This window comes from Boleophthalmus pectinirostris, unplaced genomic scaffold, assembly GCF_026225935.1.
Source record: "Boleophthalmus pectinirostris isolate CB_2022bp ecotype Guang Dong unplaced genomic scaffold, ASM2622593v1 HiC_scaffold_21, whole genome shotgun sequence".
NCBI classification, from domain to species: domain Eukaryota; kingdom Metazoa; phylum Chordata; class Actinopteri; order Gobiiformes; family Gobiidae; genus Boleophthalmus; species Boleophthalmus pectinirostris.
The window spans coordinates 2,590,758-2,615,136 of record NW_026571175.1 but is presented as its reverse complement, the minus strand read 5'-3'; the positions used below and the strand labels follow the sequence as shown (position 1 = coordinate 2,615,136).

The 24,379-nt window shown below is 40.1% G+C and overlaps 1 protein-coding gene across 1 annotated transcript; it reads right to left on the bottom strand.

Annotated features, from left to right (window-relative positions):
• Positions 1-4,781: 4,781 nt before the first annotated feature.
• On the bottom strand, positions 4,782-13,410 carry si:dkeyp-92c9.2 (uncharacterized protein LOC571482 homolog). Its single transcript, XM_020927557.2, has 3 exons — positions 13,077-13,410; positions 5,455-7,058; positions 4,782-5,104 (listed from the first exon to the last, which is right to left on the bottom strand). The coding sequence occupies exon 2, from the start codon at positions 6,940-6,942 to the stop codon at positions 6,031-6,033; it is 912 nt and encodes a 303-aa protein (XP_020783216.1). The 5' UTR covers positions 6,943-7,058; positions 13,077-13,410; the 3' UTR covers positions 4,782-5,104; positions 5,455-6,030.
• Between the last annotated feature and the right edge of the window lie 10,969 nt (positions 13,411-24,379).

Below are 24,379 nucleotides of genomic sequence, written 5' to 3'. Positions count from 1 at the left end.
GAACCCACCTGTTGTTTGCTGTTGTAGCTCCTTGTTGTGCCATTACTCTGTTTTTACCCTCTACTACTTCTTTAGCACATGCACAGTCTTGATCTTGATCGATGTTTCTTCTGCTCGATAATGTCTGTGACGTGATGACGTATTTTTGACACTAAAGTCCTGTCTGTGAATTCGTATTCATTCTGATGAAAGCGTAATTGGTAAATGGTCATGGTAAATGGTCACATTTTTCTATAGCGCTTTTCCACCTTCAAGGCACTCAAAGCACTTTACAACAAGGAACCACTCACCCATTCACTCACACATTCACACACCAGTGTACGCAGACACTAGGGGCAAGGTGGGTTAAGTGTCTTGCTTATTGTCTTGTAATTGTAAATTTTCATTTCATGATTGTAATTCTTGACATTGTAACTTTTCTATTCATATTCCGATGGATAAAATACACACAATATATTTTATGTACGACTGGACTCATTTGAGAGTTTACGAATATTAATTTTATGTGCAACTACAGCCAAATATGCACAGATTTCTATTCTATGTGCACAAATATTTCAGAAAGCTTTCTTACTCCAAATCGCTCTCTGTGACAATGCATGTTTTCTGAGCAATATTAACTCCTGAACAGAATAAATGCAAGATAATGTACTGTTTAGTTTACACAATGCACCTTTAAGTGAAAATAGAATAAGAAGATATAGAGCATGTTTTTGTTTGATAAGTTTAATATTTTTCATTTTCATCTTTAAAAAAGTACAGTTACACAGAGTCCAGTGTACCTCCAGCGGCACCAGCACCACAGGTTGAGAACCACTGCCATAAAACAGTTCAACAATCACATTATATTTCATATCTTCAAGTTCATATTAAATAAAGTTTGTCTCCAGTGAAAAAGTATTTTGTTTTAACTAAACTATGATGTTGATAGCACTTTATATTCCAGCCTCATTTGAATTTTTTTGGATCTTTCTACCATGTTATAATTTTGTTCCCTCATCAAAAACATGCCCGAAGAGGATTTAGATGCATGTTTGAGTAATCTAGTGATCTCTCTCATCCACGACTATTCTCCATAAATGTACAAAACAATACGCTACAACTTTACAAACCTGACGCGATGTGGAGTAGTTTCATTAGCGGGATTCAGGCTGATTGTGTTGTGATGGCGCTCTGAAGGGGGAGTGACTTAGTGCAAAACTGAATAAACACGTTAATACATTCTTTTTGGTAAATATAATAACCCTTTTTCAAATACTGAGGTGTAAAAAGGTTCAGTAATTATGTATTCAAGTTGTCATAGTTATAAACTATTAATGTAAGCTATTTATTTTAAAAACGTAACATTAACAATCCCAAATTTTACCTAATTATAACATTTGACTTCAAAAATTCGCCAGTCAATGAAACAAAACACTACTCCAGGCATGTTTTTGACAAGAAAACAACATTATAAAACGATTAAATAGAAAATATGTGGTTCAGATTTTAAACATTAGCTGTTAGCGGGCTAGAAAACAAAGTGCTAACATCGCTAGCGTCATGCAGCTAACCACATTCGAGGGCTTTGAGTTCCTTTTGATTCTACAGATCTATAACTTAGAACAGTTTGAGCAAAAACAACAGTCGCTAACTTCACATTAGCGTCGGCGTTATAAATAAAAGCAAATATAAAAGGCATTTCAGTCACACAGATTCAAGCGTCAAGCGTTAGCGTTGTCCTTCCAGTGTCAAAAAGGCTGTAAAGAGTTCAAATCCATTTTTTTCTTCTCAAATGTTCGAAAAAAGCAAAATAAAAAGTTTCGCAGTAGTCCATTGTGCTTCAGAAATGTCCAAATCTCTTCTTATACCAAGGGCAGTGCAAAAATCATTTCTAGATGAGTTGAAATGACTTGAATTCTGAGTATTAACTTTAATTTGAGTAGTTTTGGCAAGTTTACTTCTTATTTACTTACGGTGAGCAGATGTCTCTATTTCCCTGAAACAATCCCAGTATTGAGCCAGTGTCCTCTGTTCCAGCACATTTATACAAAACCACAGATTTGTTCCAGTTTTATACAAGAAATGTTCCAGGTGTCACTATTTTGGTCCAATTTGATCTAAACCAGGACTAAACTGAGACTAAACCAGGACTACATCAGGTCTAAACCAGGACTAAAACAGGACTATCACAGTTTTTGACTAATCTGATCCCTGCCAACAGTAAAGAGGAGCATCAAGTGTCATTTGTTTTGTCAAAAAGAGAAAACCGTGTTTGTGAATGAACATAAAACAAAAGAATGCAGTGACAGAAGCCCCTCAGATCATGACATGAGAATGCACAATCTTACACGCTCTTTTCACTATTTTATCCCAGGTCCATGTACTTTTCATACATTCATTCTTTTGAATTTCCATTAAGAAGTTTGTTATCTCATAATTCCCATTTTAACCTTTATTTCCAATATTCAATTGAAAATTTGTTTCAAATAACACCAACCAAAAAAACAGTCTGCCTATTTCAATTTAGATATTTGGATATAAGTTCTGCTTCTTAGTGAGCTGCTTCCTGTTTTGCGTCATGGATTTCAGCAATTTCTTTCTAAGACGCAAAAGTAAACACGTCACTATAAAAGAAACATGTTTGTCGACAAAACTGCAACGATTTTTTCAGCAGAACTTCCAGAGAGAAAAATATATCCAAATTGAAATAGGCACCGAGAAGTTTTTTGATTGGTGTTATTTGAAATAATCTTTAAACTAAATATTGGAACTAGAGGTTGAAATCAGTTTTTTTGTTTGACACACAAACAGAATCATGACATAAACTGTTTTCCCATTTTATTGTTTTTCCATCTAAACTGAAATTCAAAAGAACAAATGGTACATGGACCATCCTGACCCGGGTGTGTCCCAGTTTAGAACTCTGAAAATCTGTTCAGTCTATATTTACTCAACTTACTTTTCTGACTAAGATGTGGAACTTAAACACTTTGCTTCTTATTTCTTAGTACAGTTAAGTCCTAAAGTTGTAAGTGTTTCAGAATGGAACAAATGGACAAATTTGGACCATAGTGTCTAATAATTTCAAAATGAAATGAGACATTAGAGTTATAAAACTGAAACACATGATTTTCATAGAACAGTTTAGCTTTTATCAACAAAACGACTCAAATCAAGATAATTTGTTCTGAATTGACGTCATTTGAACCCATTCTTGAGATTTATTTTTGCAGCGAATTCTCTGAAAGTCCATGTTGTCTTTTTTTGGAAACAGGTGCATCCCAAACACATTCCCAGGCCTGAAGCTAACGCGAACTCAGCGCTAAGCTAACAGCGACAGGTGCTCCAAGTGTGCCGGAGGTTTACACAGGTGAACGTCAGAGCTGCAGACACCAGCTGATCAAACTTTAGAAGCTCCATACTTTGTAGAGGATCTCAGACAGGAGCAGCTGTGAGGTTTTTCAGGCAGATTGTTGTGAAAAAGTTGCTAAAAGTGAACTAAAGGATGTGATACAGGGTCGGGTGATACAGCACGCTACTCAGAAGTAGGGTTACCAACTCCCTGAAAAATAAATAATGGACACCTCATTGGCAGGGCCGGTGTACTTTTGAGCTACATAGCACTACTGCGCATGCACTAGTGCGCATGCACTGATATGGTTTCAGTTCAATACGGGACACGTACTTTTGTTTCCGAATACGGGACGATTCAGTTTTTCAAGGGACGGTTGGCAACCACACTTAGAAGTGGATGAGAATTTCTTATTTTGCAAGTCAAATTCTCATTCCAATCCCTCCTTTTAGTTAAAAAGTGTTTTAGTGTGTGTTAGAGACAGGTTCATCAGCTCTGGAATAAAAATGTACACTATTTGGGATGGCCAGACGTTTTACCTGGGACCGTTCCAGGTTTGAGCTCTGTGTCCCCTGTCCCAGCAGATTTATACAAAACCACTGATTTGTCCCAGTTTTATACAAGAAATGTCCCAAGTGTCTGTATTTTTGACCAATTTGATCTAAACCAGGTGTAAAGCAGGACTAAACTAAGATTAAACCAAGACTACATCAGGTCTAAACCAGGACTAAACCAGGACTATCACAATTTTTGATTAATCTGATCCTTGCCAACAATAAAGAGGAGCATAAACTGTCTTTTGTTTTGCCAAAATACACAAAAGCTGTGTTTGTGAATGACCATAAAGCTCCCTCAGATCATGACTGACACTAGAATGCTAAATGTTACACACTTTTTTTCACAATTTTATTTACCAAACATCCGAACCCGGGTGTGTCCCAGTTTAGAATTTTGAAAATCTGGTCACCTATTAAAAACGTATTTCTGAATAGATCCTTTTCACAACAGCCGGAAGTGCCGCGATGTCGGGTAAACGTCACTTCTGGTTAATGCTTTTCTATGCAACATGTGTGTGTAAATGTGTCGTATTCTCCAGCAGCTTCATAAATCTGCCCCATCACCAAATCTTCAACCAACAACCAAGCTCCACAAAGGATAAACATTCTAACATGAAGAATTTATCCACAACTATCAAGAGAAGAAAGCCAAACGTTCGCCTACCATCAGTGAACTACTGAGCAAAACAAAAAATATTATGATCATGAATAAAACAGAAGTAACTGTTAATGAATTACTTATTACTTCTGTTTTATTTACGATCATACCATTAGTTTTGCTCAGTAGTTCACTAATGTGTGGTCGTTGTTCTACTTTAAGTTTTTATCTTTCTTCTCTTGATAGTTGTGGATAAATTCTTCATGTTAGAATGTTTATCCTTTGTGGAGCTTGTTGGGTGAAGATTTGGTGATGGGACAGATTTATGAAGCTGCTGGAGACATTTACACACACATTTACACACATTTTACCACAGCATTATTTAAGTTATAAATATTTTAAGTTGTAGTCCAATGAGGTTCATTAGTAGTACAAGCTCTTGGTCTGAAAAAGAACCTAATCAAATGTAGTCCTGGTTTAGTCTTAGTTTAGTCCTGGTTTAGACCTGATGTAGTCCTAGTTTAGACCTGGTTTACTCCTGGTTTAGACCTGGTTTAGTCCTGGTTTAGACCTGATGTAGTCCTGGTTTAGACCTGGTTTAGTCCTGGTTTAGACCTGATGTAGTCCTGGTTTAGACCTGATGTAGTCCTGGTTTAGACCTGGTTTACTGACCTGGTTTAGACCTGGTCCTGGTTAGACCTGGTTAGTCCTGTGGTTTAGACCTGGTAGACCTGTGGTACTCCTGGTTTAGACCTGGTTTAGTCCTGTTTAGTGATTAGTCCTGGTTTAGTTTAGTCCTGGTTTAGACCTGATGTAGTCCTGGTTTAGACCTGGTTCCTGGTTTAGACCTGATTAGTCCTGGTTAGACCTCCTAGTTTAGACCTGGTTTACTCCTGGTTTAGACCTGGTTTAGTCCTGGTTTAGACCTGATGTAGTCCTGGTTTAGACCTGGTCCTGGTTTAGACCTGGTTTAGTCCTGGTTTAGACCTGGTTTAGTCCTGGTTTAGACCTGGTTTAGTCCTGGTTTAGACCTGGTTTTGTCCTGGTTTAGACCTGATAAATCTCTTTAGTTGTGTTTTCACGTGTTGATCGTACTTGGAAATCGATGCAGTTCCTCAATATTCCCTTAATTTTTCTCCTAAAAATTTGGGGGAATAGTTGGCAAAAATTTGAGTGTTAAGTTGTTTTACGGCAAATTTGCTGTAGGACTGATGCAAAGCAATTCAGATCTAAATATTCTATCTTTTTACGGTCCTAAAAATGGGGTAAATAACAGGAAACTCATAAAACAGGGTCAATGGAAAGAGCAGTGCCGTATCACCCAGCCCTAAAGGTACATGAAAGTTGGTTAATCAGCTTGTCTGTACTTCACAAACTTTTTCACGGTTTGATTTTCGAACTTTCTTCCATCAAATCACCCATTTTGTGAGGCGACTGCTGTTGTGATTTTGAGCTGTACAAAAATACACTGAAACTGAACGCGGTTTTGTGATCATTTGGCATGAAGTCTCTTGTAAAACTTTCAAATCCCGGTTTAGTTCTCACCGATCCAACATGCGACTAAAGTCCTGGGGCAGACACCCCCCTTCGCTTTTCAGTTCCGCGAAAACCTGCGTGAAAAAGTGCGGGTCGGCGTTTATCCTCAGCATTTTGGAGCTGGTCACGTTGATAATCGCTAGGCAACGGTCCCAAAACGCCTCCTTCCCCGCCTCCACCAGAAACGGCTTCAGCGGGTACGAGATCTCGTTCCCCATGTACGAGTACGACAGGTACAGGCAGGTGAGCAGGATCGCTTGAAGCTCGTGCTCGGACGAAATCAGATCTCCGTCCACGACATCTCGGCAGAGCATGTAAACAAAAACGACGTTGGCGGGGGTTACGAAAGCCTGATCCTGCCAGCCTTGGAGCAATAACGACCGATCGACCGCCCTCAACCAAAGCACGGGATCGGCCGGGCTGAGATGTTTTAAACGGTAGCAGCGGTAGCACAAAAACTCGCCCAAACATCGTAAAAGCTCGCTGGTCGACGCCTGCACTATGACTCTCTTCGGGGACGATGTGAGCGCCCCCTGCGGCACCTTTTTGACCGACGAGAGCTGTTGCGACTTGCTGTACCCGATCCCGATGTTGTAGGCTTCGTAGCTGGAGAGGTTGGCGCACGATAACGATTTCTTGACGTTTTCGCGGTTCAGGTTCAAAACGGGGTCTTTGTGGTAGAAGTTGATGTTGTTGTTGTTGAGGTGGTCGGCGAAAGGTTTCTTGGCGTTGCTTTTCTTCTTGGTGGAGGCTACGATGCGCTTCCAGGTGAGCGCGGGGAGGAAGATGGACTGGCTTCGCTTGTCTTTGGCGAGGGGCCGGTTGGTCAGGCTGGGGTAGTGGTTGAGGGAGCCGGGGCCCGTGTCGTAGTAGCCGGATTTGCGAGAGCCCGGGGAGATGGACAGGACGGTTCCCATGGCGACGTGATGCTCGGAGATGAGAGAAGGAGAAGGAAGTGCGATCTGGAGGCTAACTCGTGAATGTTGAGATGTTAGCTCAGCGGTTCTAGTTGAGCGAAGTGAGGAAACATCACCTGGAACAGAAGAAGGTTGTGTCAGTGCATGTGCAAATTATAAATCTCATTATTTCGCAATGTTAATATAGAGTAACCAGATTTTCAAAATTCTAAACTGGGACACACCGGGTTTGAGATGTTTGGTATAAATAAAATAGTGGAAAGAGCGAGTAACATTGTGGATTGTCGTGTCGGTCGTGATCTGAGAGACTTCTGACGCTGCTTTTTTTTTTTCTTCGTGGTCATTTTCAAACAGTTTTCTGAATTTTGGCCAAACATGAGAATTTATTTTCATCTTCACTGTTGGTACGGATCAGATTAGTCAAAAATTGTGATAGTCCTGTTTTAGTCCTGGTTTAGACCTGATGTAGTCCTGGTTTAGTCTCAGTTTAGACCTGGTTTAGTCCTGATTTAGATCTGATGTAGTCCTGGTTTAGTCTTTGTTTAGACCTGACGGAGTCCTGGTTTAGACCTGGTGTAGACCTGATGTAGTCCTGGTTTAACCTTAGTTTAGTCCTGGTTTAGACCTGATGGAGTCCTAGTTTAGTCCTGGTTTAGACCTGGTGTAGACCTGATGTTGTCCTGGTTTAGACCTGGTGTAGACCTGATGTAGTCCTGGTTTAGTCTTAGTTTAGTCCTGGTTTAGACCTGATGTAGTCCTGGTTTAGTCTTAGTTTAGACCTGATGGAGTCCTGATTTAGTCCTGGTCTAGTCCTGGTTTAGACCTGGTTTAGACCTGGGTTAGTCCTGGTGTAGTCCTAGTTTAGTCTTAGTTTAGTCCTGGTTTAGATCAGATTGGTCAAAAATAGGGGCACCTGGGACTTGTATAAAACTGGGACAAATCCCTGGTCTCGTCTCTCTCTCCCTTCTCCTCCTCCCTCCCTTTTTCTCTCCACTTCTGTCCTCCGCATTTCTCCTCCTCGCTCTCTCTCTTCTCCTCTCCCCTCCTCTCTCTCCGCCCTCACCCTCTCCACCCCGTCTCTCTTCCTCTCCCCAACCCCCGTCTCTTCCTTCATCTGTCTCCCCCCTCTCTACTCCTCCCTCACTCTCTCCTTCTCTCTTCCACCTTTCTGTCCCTCCTCTCTCTTTTCCCTTACCCTCTCTCCTCTTCCCTCACCCTCTCTATCCTTCCTCACCCTCTGCCCTCCTCCCTCACCCCCTCTCCTCCTCTCTCCCCTCTCCTCCTCTCTCTCCCCCTCTCCTCCTCCTCTCTCTTCCTCTCCTCTTCCTCTCCCCAACCCCTTCCTCCCTCTCTCTCCTCCCCCTCTCTCACGGCTTCTCTCTTCAACCTTTCTACTCCTCGTCTCTTTCTTCCCCTCTCTCCTCTTCTCTCTCCTCCTCTCTCTCCTCCCTCACCCTCTTTACTTCTCCTCTCTCTCTTCCTTCTCCTACACTCCCTCCTCTCCCCAACCGCTCCCTCCTCTCGCTCCTCCCCCTTCTCTTCCTTTCCCCGACCTCCATCTCTTCCTCCTGCTGTCTTCCCCCTCTCTTCCCCCACTCTCTCTCTCTATCTATCTGTCCCTCCCTCCCTCCGTCCGTCCAGCTGTCAGAGTAGAGTGAGTACAGTTGAACACAGGGCACACGGAGGATGAAGCGTTCTTTTGTTCTCCGCTTAACCCAGAAAAACTCATTTCACCTCAGACTCGTCGCCTCCACACATTTGGGATTTTAACTGTTCCTGTTTTCTGTGAACGCAGCGTGACCGACCAAACACTGTCCCTGTGTGTCAGATGCCCTCCCTGTGTGTCAGATGCCCTCCCTGTGTGTCAGATGTCCTCCCTGTGTGTCAGATGCCCTCCCTGTGTGTCAGATGTCCTCCCCGTGTCTCCATGTATTCGTTCACTTATTTAAATTTGGACTTAAATGAATCAAAATTGCAGCATTTGTCAGAAAATTCAACATCTTTTCTGCATTTTCGACAGCGGATGGTTAGACCCAGACACACACACACACACACACACACGCAGAGACACAGAACACACTGTACTTACATCATTAATCTGCATATTACAATTCAGCACAACACACTCACATGGTTTAAATCAGTCAGACATGTTCTATTATTACATTCTGGTGAGATTCAAGCCTGGAATTGGTTTGATTCTGACAAATTTTTATTATATTTCTGAGTTTTGTTCTTAAAAGAGCATTGTGTAACTTTTCTGATAGGCGTTGTTGCCATGGAGATATGATTTTTTTGCCTGGAAGGTTTCACAGTACGGCTTTGAACTCATCTGCAGTGACAAAATACTACGAAAAAACACAAATTCGTACAGTGAGTGAGCTCGCCTCTCCACAGATCTGACCTGGAACTTGGCGTGGATGCATTGTAGACTTGTCTCCATGGAAATATATAAAGTTAATGCCGTAATGTGGGATATTGCCATGAAGATAAGTTACACAGTGCGCCTTTAAAATCAAGATTCAGTTCTGATTGCATTTGAGAGAAGACTGAAATCTAAACTTTATCTAAGATCTAAATCTAAACTCTAAACTCTAATTAGAATAACGATATTGAAATGTCTCAGTACAATATTTACTGTGATATTTTGTGGAGGCGACAGAGACCGTATATGTGAGTGGACATAGTTAACGTGCTCGCCGCCGTGTGCGAAATATGAAGTTTTCCAGGAGGTTCTTGTGGCTCCAATGGACTTACATTAGGATCTTGTCATTCCTCTGTCTGTTCCTGCTGCTGTGGCCTTGTCATTTTGGTCTTAAAATGTTCATATTAACCCGTGACACGTGACAGTCCTAGTTTAGTCCTAGTTTAGACCTGGTTTAGTCCTGGTTTAGTGCCTGGTTTAGACCTGGTTTAGACCTGGTTTAGTCCTGGTTTAGTCCTTGTTTAGTCCTGGTTTACACCTGGTTTAGTCCTGGTTTAGTCCTGGTTTAGTCCTGGTTTAGTCCTGGTTTAGTCCTGGTATAGTCCTGGTTTAGTCCTGGTATAGTCCTGGTTTAGATCCTGGTTTAGTCCTGGTATAGTCCTGGTTTAGACCTGGTTTAGTCCTGGTTTAGTCCTGGTTTAGTCCTGGTTTAGTCCTTGTTTAGTCCTGGTTTAGACCTGGTTTAAACCTGGTTTAGACCTGGTTTAGTCCTGGTATAGTCCTGGTTTAGTCCTAGTTTAGTCCTGGTTTAGTCCAGGTTTAGTCCTGGTTTAGACCTGATGTAGTCCTGGTTTAGTCCTGGTTTAGACCTGATGTAGTCCTGGTTTAGTCCTGGTTTAGACCTGATGTAGTCCTTGTTTAGTCCTGGTTTAGACCTGGTTTAGTCCTGGTTTAGACCTGGTTTAGACCTGGTTTTAGTCCTGGTTTAGTCCTAGTTTAGTCCTGGTTTAGGTCCTGGTTTAGACCTGATGTAGTCCTGGTTTAGTCCTAGTTTAGTAACGATAACAATGTACAATGTACAACGCACCATAACTCTTCATTTAAGCGAAGACACTTGAAATTTGACATATTGTGATGATCGACGATGTTATTGGGAGACCTTGGACGATACGATATCACAATATTAGTATAGTATAGTATTTGGTATTGCACAGATACTGGTTATTTTTGTGTTGATAGTTGAGCTGTAGTCATGTAGTGATCTGGTAGATGGAGTAGATTCAGCTCCAGTCAAATGAAGCTCACCGAGGCTGGCAGTTAAAAGCCCAAATTTGGATACGGATTTATTAACGGACAAAATAGCGAAATAGAAACACCGGGGTCATGTAAAACGGGTTAATACGAACATTTTAAAACCAAAACTAGAAAAGCACTCAGAGAGCGCAGACCTCCGCCAAGGACTACCCCCATTTTTTATATAAATTGCGATAAAATCAGGCTTCTGGATCAGATCCGGATCAGCCTTTGGAATATGAAAGAGGATCCCATTGTCCATCCCTGAGTCAAATTTCATGGGGTTTGGTCAATAATTAACCGAGATATTGAGAAACAAAATTTTTGGCCCCATTTACCACAATGTTAACTAAAATTTCAAAGTGATCCAGAATCCAGGATTTCTTCCGGATCACCCCCAAAATGAAATCAGTTCTTCCTTTTCACATTTCCAACAAATCCTGAAAATGTCATCAAAATCGGTCCATAACTTTTTGAGTTATGTTGCTAACAGACAAACAAACAAACAAACAAACAGACAAACAAACAGACAAACGCCGGCAAAAACATAACCTCCTTGGTGGAGGTAATGATGAAGCTCACGACAGCAGTTACAGAGAGAGATGATGGATTTTCAACGTAAACTCAATTAGAGGCAGAGTCGATGGAGCTGGAAGTACGCCCATGCTCACTTCCTGTTTGGAACGTGACGCTAGAGGGTACAGTCTGGGATTTTACTGGACATTTGGGAGTGAATTGTGACTTTAAAGAGTAGCTGTCTGCATATCGATATCGTGTCTGCGCAGTTCGGGTCAAATGCAAATTAAAAAGTGAATCATTATGAGTAGGGCGCCACCATTCGGTCAAAAAATCAAATTGCAATTTTTCAACATTTCAATCATGATTCAGTTTGAGATTTCTGTTTTAATAATAAGATTCTGTTCAAAGTTCACATTTTAAACACGTCCAGAAGAACTGACAAAAAAAGTTAAATCTGATCTGACAAACGAACACAAGAATCACATTTCCGAACATGTTTTATGCAGAATAAAACCTCATGGAGACACGGGGAGGGCATCTGACACACAGTGACATTTCAGAACGTGTTTTTAGAGGTTTAAACTACAGGATTAGCAGCTTTTACGCAGAACATGAGGAGGAAATTATGGAACTTTTTTTTTTAAAATGCAGCTTTTGAGATTTGCAAATTGTGACCAAATTCCGATTTCGATCCAACTTTCGATCCAACAATTAAACTTGCAGCCTTAGTTTTGGGCGCTTCCGACTAGGACTGGGTATCATTAAGAAGTTGCCGATACGATACATACCTCGATACAGTGAGCTTTTCAGTCAATATGATATTTCAAATCGATTCAATATGGTTCAATAAAAATAAAGGCTAAATCAAGTGTTTGTTAAACCACTTCTTGTGCAAAGTTCAAATGAAACACAAACATTTTAATCATCAAAACAAGCAACAAAACTGTAGCTGAGTAAAATATACCAAAAAATACTCTTAGTGATATATCGATGCAATAGCCCACGATATCGATACTGTATCATCACATTAAACGATACGATATAAAGATATTTTTGCAGCACCCTTTAGTCCACTAACCCACAGAGCACCAATCATTTCTTTAGTCGATTATTAATTACAATTTCATGATTCTGCATATTTTTCCGTAACATTTCTAGTTTGCTTGTGCTTCAGTTCACCTCCCTCCTGATCCGGATCTCGTCTCTAAACGTGCGCTTGACACTTTGGACTTTGGACACTCTGCGTTAATTGCTTTTCGTTAATGGGACACTCAGAGCGCGCCGCTGGTTCCGTCGCGTTACGATCCGCCTTAAGCCTCGTCGGTCGTGGCTCCCTTTGTGCGCAAGAGCCGAGTCAGACCGAGTCCTGCTCCACTTGTTTCATGCAAATGTGAAGTTTCATGTTAGAGTCGACATTCTGAGGACTTTCCCCATTCAAAACACAAACTATGTATTTGGTTTTTATTGTTAATCACTATAGCAACTATTGTTTTTTTCATTTTGAAATCCATGCATGCATTCTGTAGCCTTAAAATAGCCCACATTTGACTTAAAATGGATTACAAGAAGATTAATTCATATTCTAGACCTGAATAAAACGCAATTCATGGGTTTCAAAATGTCAAATCAGAACTGTTACCATAGCAATTATCAATTTAAAAAGAAATGCTGCGTCTTTTGATTGCTGATAAGTCCTTTAAATGTCAGCTTTAAGAGAAAGATTAAATCCATAAATCGTCTTTTTCTAATTATATCGCGTTTTTCTGCAACTAAACCAACTTTGCGTTAAAAATTGCGCTTGTTTTTCGCAGTTTGTGACGCGTTTATCGCAGTAGATTCGTCAGCTGCGTTAAATAGAGACGCAAGAGTTAAAAATATCTCTCTATTTGCACCTTACCTGCGTAAATATGCCGCGAGCATGTAGGTAATCCCCGCTGCACGTATCCAAAGACGCGCTCACAGCAAAAACATCCACAAAACTCCGCTGCAGATCCGCTTCAGGTTCGCGTCACACGGAGATGTCACCGCTTCGCACTGTTGTCCGGGGCTGACACCATCCCTCGGAGCAGGAGACAAAGGATGCGACACAAGAAGCCGAGTCTGAACGCGCTTTCCCCCGGTCAAAGTTGAACCACAGTCCGGGTCGATTTTACGCACTCCATCGCTCCGAGCAGCCGTGCGTAAAAGCGAAGGTTCTGGTTCGGTTTTTGGAGAGGTTTGGATGGCACCGCGCGTCCTCCAGCGTCTCCTCCTGTCGTCTCTGTGCCTCTGTGAACTCTGTGTGAGCTCGGACCGGGACTGCACGCCGCCCCCCCGCCGCGTTTGGCTCCTCCTCCCCGGCCTCAGCTGCTGCGCCCCCCCGCCCCCCCGCCCGCCCTCCCTCCTCCACCAAAACACAAACACGAGACTCGGGTTCAGCGGAATGAGGGATTTTCGACGGAGGAATGAACCAGGGCGAATGTTCAGACCCGCGATGTTTGTGAAGAAACGCGACGGAGGATCGAGGAGGAGTGAAAGTCCAACAGCTTTTAACCAAACCTCCTTTTCTGTCGGCGAAATGTTCACAGATTTAATGAGAATTACACACGTATTCAGGCCAATAAAGTTCTAGTTCAGATCAAGTCACATTTTTGATCTCTGCTCCAATACCAACATGACATACTGTTGTTCTGTCCTTGTGCAACACACTTTTCCAATCTTGCCTCCCAGTACTGTAGTCTCTGTTTTTTTCTTCTCCACATATTCTCCAACTGAGCTTATTTGATTCAGGTTTTCTCTTTAGTAGGTCGTGTACAGTAACCAGGCTGGTGCCACCTAGTGCCTCCGCTCAATTTCATTTCTCTCCAGCAAATGAGATCAGGAATCAGAATACACTAGACAGTTCACAAAAAACCCTGGAAGTGCGAGTTCAAGCACCAGCCAATCAGTGAAGAGCCTTATATTCTGTGTTGTCAATGATTCCAGAGATCGAGGATTTAAAGTAAGAATAAAGATGTTTGATGAATTTTATCAAGGGGAAAGACGTCCTTCTTCCTACAGGATTTGGGAAAAGCTTAATATACCAGTTAACCCTGTTAGTGGTGCATTACATACGTCATGCCCAAATAAAAGCAATTGGTTAAATAAAAAACGTTGAGTGAACAAATTCTAACACTGCGTCAGACTGGTCAGACGGTTTCCACAAAGTGAAACCGGCTGATGAATCAGGCTACATGTACAGTACAATATGAAAAAAAAAAAAAAAAAAAAAGGTTTTGGGGTTAAACTTATATTTTGTATGCATAATATGTCATTTATTTTGCTATATGTAAATATTTGATCAATGTACAGAACCACAACCACATCATTTTTGAAACTATGTCATGAACAGGGCTGGGGGGTTGTGTGTATGTATGTATGTATGTATGTATGTGTAATGTATATATATGTGTGTATATATATATATATATATATATATATATATATATATATATATATATATATATATATATATATATATATATATATATATATATGCACAAGCTCGAAATAAAAACAAATCAATCAATCAATCAATCATACAATTTTTATCCCATGTTAGAGAAATTGAAATGTTGCAACAGCAAAGTGCAGCTAATTAAACAGTCCATGCCATAAAACCTGTTCTGGACAGAGGTGTTCATTTCTACATTATGTAAGGATCTAATTAAATCTGTATGTGTATTATTATCATCATATCATTACAAAAAAAAAAAAAAAAAAAAGAATGTAAAAAGGACAAACACGTCACATTTCAAAGTCTTGAAGCAGAGATATTGTGCTTGTGTGTGCTCTGTAGTTCTAATCTGTTACACCTTTGGATTCTGTTATAATCTGGACATTTTAAATCCCAGTATTCATCTAAAATGGCTTTATAATAGAAACAAGTGCGCTGACTTCCTCGTTCGAAAACTGTGGTGTCCAGTGGGAGCTGAAGTCGCTGTAAACATCATAATGAAAAAGCACCACACGCTGTGGGCTCCTCCTGTGGATATCTGCACATCACACTAGAACAGAGTTTTTTTACACTTGGACTTGGAGATGACGATGCAGCGCTGCCCAATGTTAAAGGACAGTCTGGAATTTTGGACACAGGACCTCATTTCCTCGTGAGCCAGAGTGTTGGAGATGTGTGGAGACACTTTTTGAAATCTTCCATCCAGTCCTTGTATTTGCAGAGGTCACTGGTGCTAGACTAGTGCATGTCAATGGTCATAGTTCTCCTGCCACTAAAAACAGTCTTACCCACTCGGGAAAACTAAGACGTGAGGTCCTTTGTCCAAAATTCTGGACTGTCCCTTTAAGTGCTTAAAGATGACTTAAACATGCACAAATCACTCCAAGTATGACTTCAGAGGGTCAGAAAGAAGAAACTGACAGTTCACCGTGTATTTACCATTCTACTTTTCTTTGTGAAGTGATGCTGTGTTTCCAGGTCCAGGTCCCGGTGACCTCGTTTAGGTCCAAACCTTTATCAGTGACTTTAATCCAGCTCCGGAGTGATGTTCGTAGTAAAGTTGAGGATTAATGAATTAAAGTGACAGAGGAAGAGATAATCTGCAGAGGGGAAATCCCAAAGAGACCGAGGACTGAAACCAGACACTAAAGACGAGTGAGGAGACGGAGACGACCCACTGCATGAATACACCATACAGACAGACCAGAGCTATTCTGCAAATACTTTTCAGAGCTTTGAACTATGTTATAGTAGATTTTTATACTGCGCTTTTCCACTTTCAAGGCTCAAAGTTCTTTACATCACTCTTCCACACTCTCATACTCCAGTGCACACAGACACTGGAGGTAAAGGGGGTTAAGTGTCTTGCCCAAGAACACAACGGCAGCATTCTGTCCATCTGTGGGAGCTGGAATAACAGTGATGTTTATGAGCAAGTTTTGAAGCAGCAGCTTTAGATCAGAGGACGAGCTCTCTCCCAGCTGAACTCCGACAGAATAATGCACTAAATGAGATTCCTGCAGGCGTCAGTCATCAGTGCAGGTCACAGCTGCCCCGGGACACACGACAGTCACTCTAACACAAACAATCAGCATCACCTGTTTGTGATGATGATGATGTTAGGAATTGAACCAACAACCTGTGGGTGGGTAAGACCAGGTAAAACAGTGTTTAGATCAAAACTATTGACACTATATGTTTGTGAATGAATCAATTACTTTTTTTTTTCCTTTTTCCCATGTATTTAAAAGAACAAAGTGTTTTTATAAGGCTCCAAAATCTCTGTAAATGAAAATGAGTTAATGCCATACTGTGGAACATTTCAGGCAAAGCTGGAACATTTGCATTAGCTCAGGCGACCAGACTCAGACTGATGTGTGTGTGAAGTGAGTCTCCACATGGTCAGTCTGAACGACTCACTGTAAGAGCTCAGAAACACAGAGTCATGACGACTCTTTGAATCTGATTGGTCGAAGAGTCACAGCAGTGGAACAAGCCAAAAAAACACACGTTAGTTAAATCCATCTTCCCTGTCCACAAATGCACAAAGCTCTTACCTTCTGCACGTTATCTGCTAAATATTCTGTACTGATGTTAAAATAGTCTGAAGTGTGTCTGTGGGCGTCTCCATGTTTGTTTTGGTTGGTTTGGGCGCTTCACTTTTGGCTCCGTCCAAACCTCAATGCTGCGACGTGATTGGTCGCCCTGCACCTGTCAGGCCCTGTCACACCAGCCAGCACCAACATGACTCTGATGAGTCTGTGAACTCACAAATATCAGAGAGTCCATGTTTGTGAGTCCAGGGTCAGGAGATAAACATCAGAGAGAACAAACAGAACGTGTAAAACGTGATTAGACAAATGCACAAAGTGAAAAACTAGAATGAAGCGCAGAGGAAACCTCTGCTAACACAATTAGCTACATGCTAAAAATAAACGGTGAGAGGCACTGGGTTTGGGGTCAGTTGGTCGGCCATCTTCTTTTGTTCTCAGAACTCCAGAAATAGAAAGATTATGATGAATATAGAGCAACAGAAACTAAAATACACCAGGAGTGAGTGAGTGAGTGAGTGAGTTAGTTAGTGAGTTCGTTAGTGCGTTAGTGAGTGAGTTAGTTAGTTAGTGCGTTAGTGAGTGATTTAGTTAGTTAGTGCGTTAGTGAGTGAGTGAGTTAGTTAGTTATCTTTTGAACAGTATCACTTCATTCAAATTGGGTCTTAACTGTTGAATTCATTAGTAATACAAAAGTAATATATTACTTTTAAATGTAACTTAAATTGAGACAAACACCATTAACACAAGCTGAATCATCACTGTATGGACATTCTGAATCGGATTCACTTTCACTTAAAGCTACACTGTGTCATTTTTCTGGTGGAGGTTTGCCATCTGCTTGTCTCCATGGAGATGTTATTGCTTTGCCTGTAATGTTCCACAGTGTGACATTAATCAGATCTCACAGTGAGAATGATATTTACATGAGAATAAAGAGCAGTAATGTGGTCTCCATAGAAACAGCAGGTGCAGACTTTTCAGAAACCAGAAAAGTGACATAGTGTAGCTTTATTTAGCAACAATGAGAGAAAGAGAATGAGAGATGTTGTGATGGAAACCACACTCCAGAGAAGATCCTCTTATGGACACACAGCTGATGTTGCATAACCAGAGCTGAAGATTACCCACCGGTCACTACAGGACGTCTGACACACACAAGTACAGCTCAAGTACTCTGCACGTACTCCACTACAAGTACTCTACTACAGCTCAAGTACTCTGCACGTACTCCACTACAAGTACTCTACTACAGCTCAAGTACTCTGCACGTACTCCACTACAAGTACTCTACTACAGCTCAAGTACTCTGCACGTACTCCACTACAAGTACTCTACTACAGCTCAAGTACTCTGCACGTACTCCACTACAAGTACTCTACTACAGCTCAAGTACTCTGCACGTACTCCACTACAGGTACTCTACTACAGGTACTCTACTACAGGTACTCTACTACAGGTACTCTACTACAGGTACTCTACTACAGGTCAAGTACTCTACACGTACTCTACTACAGGTGAAGTACTCTACATGTACTCTACTACAGGTACTCTACTACAGGTACTCTACTACAGGTGAAGTACTCTACAATGACTCTACTATAGGTGAAGTACTCTACACGTACTCTACTACTACAGGTACTCTACTACAGGTGAAGTACTCTACACGTACTCTACAACACGTACTCTACAATACGTACTCTACAACAGGTACTCTACTACAGGTGAAGTACTCTGCAAGTACTCTACTACAGGTACTCTAAAACAGGTAATATAGTACAGGTAATCTAGTACAGGTGAAGTACTCTACAATGACTCTACTATAGGTGAAGTACTCTACACGTACTCTACTACAGGTACTCTACTACTACTACTAGGTGAAGTACTCTACAACACGTACTCTACAACACGTACTCTACTAACACGTACTCTACTACAAGTACTCTAATACAGGTGAAGTACTCTACAAGTACTCTACTACATATAATCTACTACAGGTAATCTAGTACAGGTCAAGTACTCTACAGGTACTCCACTACAAGTACTCTACTACAGGTAATCTAATACAGATAATCGAGTACATGTAATCTAATACAGATGAAGGAACTCCACAGGTACTCCACTACACGTACTCTAGTACAGGTACTCTAGTACAGGTGAAGTAACTCTATAGGTAATCTACAACAGGTAATCTAGTACAGGTGAGGTAACTACAGGTAATCTAGTAGGTAATCTAGTATCATGGGTGACGTGGGCTTGTGGGCGGAGCCTTGTACAGAATACAGAAAGCCCAGGAGAGATCACTAGATGACTCAAATGCATGGATGACTCTAAATCCTCTTCAGGCAGGTTTCTGATCAGAGAACAATGTTAAAACTATTTTAGAAAAAAAAAAAAAAGGATTTAGTATAATACATAAACATAATACTTTAAGTCAAATAAATGAAATGTTTTTGTAAAACACACACACACAAACAAACACACACACACACACACACACACACACACACACACACACACACACACACACACACACAACACACAACACACACACACACACACACACACACACACACACACACACACACACACACACACACACACACACACACACACACACACACACACACACACACACACACACACATATCTCCTTTCTGTGAAATCACAAAACACTTGTTTGATAAAGGTCTGTGAGTGGATTTAGATTTACACAGAAGTGACAAAATGTGAGACTTTTGACTTATTTGTCTATAAAAACAAACAAACAAACAAACAAAAAAAAAAAACATGATTGAGAATCAGACTGTAGTTATGTCTAAAACTATTCACAAATTCTGAAAGTTTCATTTTATGTCAGCTGTAATCTGAATACATGAGGACACGTTGTTTTTGTAAAAGAAAAAAAAAATGCAATGAAATGTTTGTTTTTTTTGTTCTGAATTACATTTTTGGAACCAAGGTCTAGAATTCAAGATATTTCTATTTTTAGTCAAAATTTAAAATCAACATCATTACCAGAAATGTTGAGGTTTTTTTTTTTAATTTGCACAGAATCATAACAAAAAAAATTGTCTAGACTCACTTCAAATAAATGTAAACTATTGTCAAAAGTAATTTAATTTGTATTTTAATGCTTTTTGTTTCAGTGGGAGGTGGTTCGAACGTTCCCGTGTTTCACTGTGAATAATCATCATTAGTGACGTGTTGATGTGGTCGCAGGTTTGTGTCAGTTTGTGTGAAGTGGAATTTCCCGAGTGTCTTTGAACGCACCTCACACCTCCATGAGACACGAGTGAAACATTTCCCCAGCACACACTAATCTGACACTACACAGAGTCAGTGAAGAGAGCGAGGGAGGGACGAGGGCGTGCAGAAAGACACTTTTAACGTCTCATTATTCAGATGTTAAAGTGAAAGCGAAACCAACCACATCGTACAGGTTTATTTGTGCTACACACCGTAAATTACATGTGAGTAAAACAGTTTGTAGCAGGTCTGAAAATCAAATTCTCAGGGTAATGAAATGTCTCTTATCTGTTGTGCTCACACTACAGGTCAAATGTTTTAGAACATCCCTAATTATGTAGTTATTTACTGCAATTTAAGTCATGCAAGTTCAATGAGTCGCTTTAAATGGTACAAATTAAAGAACTCCAGAGGTTTAAAAAAAGATAAAAGATGTGAAGCACAAGTCCAAGCTCTACCAAATCTACCTCAGGAAAAAAGAACAAGATGATAAAGTCTGAAAACCTGAAGTGTCCAGCAGCACAGTGTCCAGACTTAAAGCCCATGGAGCTGGTTTGGGATGAACTGGAAACTTCTGGGCCCGGTCAAGCAGAAGTAAACATCAAGGCCAAAAATTCAAGTTGATGCATCTGATATAAAAATGTATTGAACAGATACATATGTACTCTAGTTTATGAAACTGTTGACCTTTTTTCTGTACCATTTTTGGTTCTAAAGTTCCATATGTTTTAAACAGACCATGTATGAAACATGGAACAAAAATTATTTCCCAAATTTCAAAAACCTGCAAATCATGTAAATAAATGGATGTATTTCATCATATCTTGTGTTATTCCATCTTTGAACTGTTGATGAAGGTACAGGATTTTTAAAAAAAGGGACTAAACCAGGACTGAACCAGGACTAAACCAGGACTAAAACAGGACTAAACCAGGACTAAATCAGGACTAAAACATGTTAGAACCAGGACTAAAATTTTTCATTTCATGATTGAAATTCTTGATGTTGAACTTTTCGATTCATATTCTGATGGATAAAATACACACAACACATTTTATGTACAACTGGACTCATTTGAGAGTTTAACCAATATTTATTTTATGTTCAACTACAGACAAATATACACAGATTTCTGTCCTATGCACTTGAATCTTTCTGAAAGCTTTTTACTCCATACTTTTGACTAGATGCACCTGAACGTCTCAGTGTCCTGAACACTCCTGTTTCAGGTCCAGAAGGTTTTGGGTTTGACCCCCAGGCAGAGTTTGCATGTTCTCTCTGTGTCTGTGTCAGCCATGTTTGTCTGGAGAAAGGAAAGAGGGAGGACAGAGAGAGAGAAACAGACAGAGAGAAACAGAGAGAGAGAAACAGAGAGAGAGAAACAGAGAGAGAACAGAGAGAGAAACAGAGAGAGAGAAACAGAGAGAGAACAGAGAGAGAAACAGAGAGAGAACAGAGAGAAACAGAGAGAGAAACAGAGAGAGAAACAGAGAGAGAGAAACAGAGAGAGAGAAACAGAGAGAGAGAAACAGAGAGAGAGAAACAGAGAGAGAGGAGGTGTGAAATGAGAGAGGGATCAGAGTCCAGAGGTGGGATTTAAAATACCTCTGGGTTTCTACAGACGGTCATAAAAAAAAAATAAATAATAATAATTACAATACAAGCGTACAGTGAAAGCTTCAGATAATCCAGAGTAGAGAGTACGTCAGATTTTTAGTACAGATTTAAAAATAGTCAAAAATAATCCGGATGTTATGTCTGAGTTTAAAAACTGACCAATCAGAGGCGTCCAATCAGAACAGCCGAAGCTCTCGTTCAAACGTCAGAGAAACAAATGAAGGATTTACCCTCCAAAACAAAAACAAACAAAAAAACATCCAGATGAAAATCAAACTCTGCTTTTTATATTCAAATATTATGAACAGAAACATTATGTCTCCATATCTATCTATTTATTTATTTATTTATTTATCTATCTTCAGTTCTACACATCAGCAGAGTGTGTATTTCTTCAGATTGCAGGAGGTTGAAGAAGGACTCTATTTTGTTCCTTAAGTAAAAGTACAGACACTGGGGCAAATAAATACTTAAGAAAAACATGAAAAAATATATAATAATAAGTAAAAGTACCCATTTAAAAGTACCCATTTAGATATTTTAAGGTTTTATAAAGCTTCAAATGCAGTAATTTTGATACAGATTTGAGCTGTGGATTTTTCCCGTGTTTTTATTTTGTTGTTCAGATCATGAATGTGTTCAAAATAAACCGTCAGCACGTCTCAAACTATCATTACTTTACTACTTTTACTCGGTTACTTTCCACCACTGCCTTAGATTCTGCCCAAATAACAAAAAGTCCCCAAAAAAACCCCAAAACAAAACACAATAAGACAAAAACAAAACTATATGTAAAGAGTTTTTAGGCCGACAGAACTGAGAGTCTTGTACAGAATCTTAGAGCTAACTGTAAGGAGGGTTTGAATAGGGCCCGGAAGAGATCGCTAGATGACTCAAACATGCATGGATGACTCTAAACCTCTTCAGGCAGGTTTTTCATGAGGGAACAATATATACAGTTTAACTGAGCAAATACATGCAAAGTTACATTGTGGTTTTACAGTTTTTCTCCATTGGTTTGGCTCATTTCTTGAAACAGAAATGACATTCTCCAAACAACATGAACAAATCTCTAAACCACCTCACAGTCCTTCACAACAGAATCACATTTCTCATTAATTTCATCAAATTTCAATTGTCTTAGTGCATGTGTCAAGTGTGTCAGTGGATCTTTGCACATGGTTCAGTACAAATCACCTACAGCAGGGGTGTCAAACATACGGCCCGGGGGCCAGATCCGGCCCTCCAAGACCTTTAATCTGGCCCTCGGCTGATTTTCTACTAAAATATTTGAATGATATTTTCTATTAAAATCTTGTTAATGGTGGTGTTTATCACAGCAGCGTCTCCAGCGTCTCTGTACGTGGCCCCACCCACCAGAGCAGCACAAATGAAGACTTGTCTCTTTTCAAACGCTCTTAAAGGACGATCGTTTTGACTGTTGACCGTGACACCCTCATCAGAAAAATGTCCAACATGAGAAAAGTGGAGCCGAGTGCAGGATTTTACAACAAAAATGGACTTACCGTATTTTCCACACCACAGGGTGCGCTCTTAAGCCTCCAACCCCATCAAAAAACAACAAAAAACTGAACAACTGAGTCACTGCGAACACGCCGACAATCCATTGGTCCCAGACAGCACCCTCCATACACGCCACAACTGAACAAAGCCCAGAGTCACCGTGAACGAACAAACAAACAAAACCACTCACCCATCACACTGTTGGGTTTCCTTTAAAGTTCGGTGCGGTTTATTTGTAAAAAAAAGTTCAAAAATAGATCATTTAATGACAGTGCGTCTTATAATCCAGAGCGACTAATAGCCCGGAAAATATGTTATTCCTATTTACATACAAGTTCATGATAAAACATTGTGTTGAAATTGCATTTTTCTTAAAGTTTCAGGTTCTTCATAATATTATATTTTGTAAAAGAAAGAGTTCATCAATTAAAAAAGATTTCTGTAATAGATTTGTGTTTCTCTGCACAAATATTTGAACTTATTGTTATTTTTGGGGTTTAAATGACATTATTATTATTATTTTGAATTTTTTTTTTCGGTCCCTTTGGGATCAAAAGTAGGTTGGATACGGCCCTCGGACCAAAGTGAGTTTGACACGTCTGACCTACAGTTTACAAAATGAGCCACGTTCAGCACATTTTCCAAATAAATCGATCTTGCTGATCTAAACTGATGAGCTGATTCTCAGTCTGATGGTTGTTCTCTCCAAAACATGTCAGCACCGTTTCATTGTCTGAGTCATTATCTGCACAACAGTCTGTTCAACTGTCAGAATTAGTCACATGACACCATGAACACCAGATATGAATGTTTTTGGAACATTTGATAAATTCATGACAGTAAATGTCAGTCAGGTGAAATTAGAACTTCCTGTCACACTATGTGATAATGTGGGACAGTGTGAATTTCCACTGTTGCCCACTTCATCAGGCTCACTACACAGCAAAAACTGGAGGGGTACAATTTTAGGGTAAATATTGTTTTTAACACCAAAAGTGTTATTGTAACTATTTGAAAGTTAAATGTGGGTTGGAGTTGGGGTTATTTGCAAGAGTTGATGTGGTTCAGGTTAATTCATCTTCCCTTAGTGTTAATTCAACTTCTCTTAGTGTTAATTTGGCTCCTCCCATTCACCACTTCAAACTCTTGCAAGAGAAGACCAGTTTGAACCAGTTTTGTTCATAATTTCATCTTAAATTAACTCAAATAAAGTATAAATAAAATAAAACACCTCTGTGTGTTGTTTAGTTAAATCAGGAACTGTACAAAGTGTTATCTGTTTAC

What these genes read in the sequence shown, in the direction of transcription:
- si:dkeyp-92c9.2 (XM_020927557.2), bottom strand. Translation starts at nt 6,942, where the DNA reads ATGGGAACCGTCCTGTCCATCTCCCCGGGCTCTCGCAAATCCGGCTAC.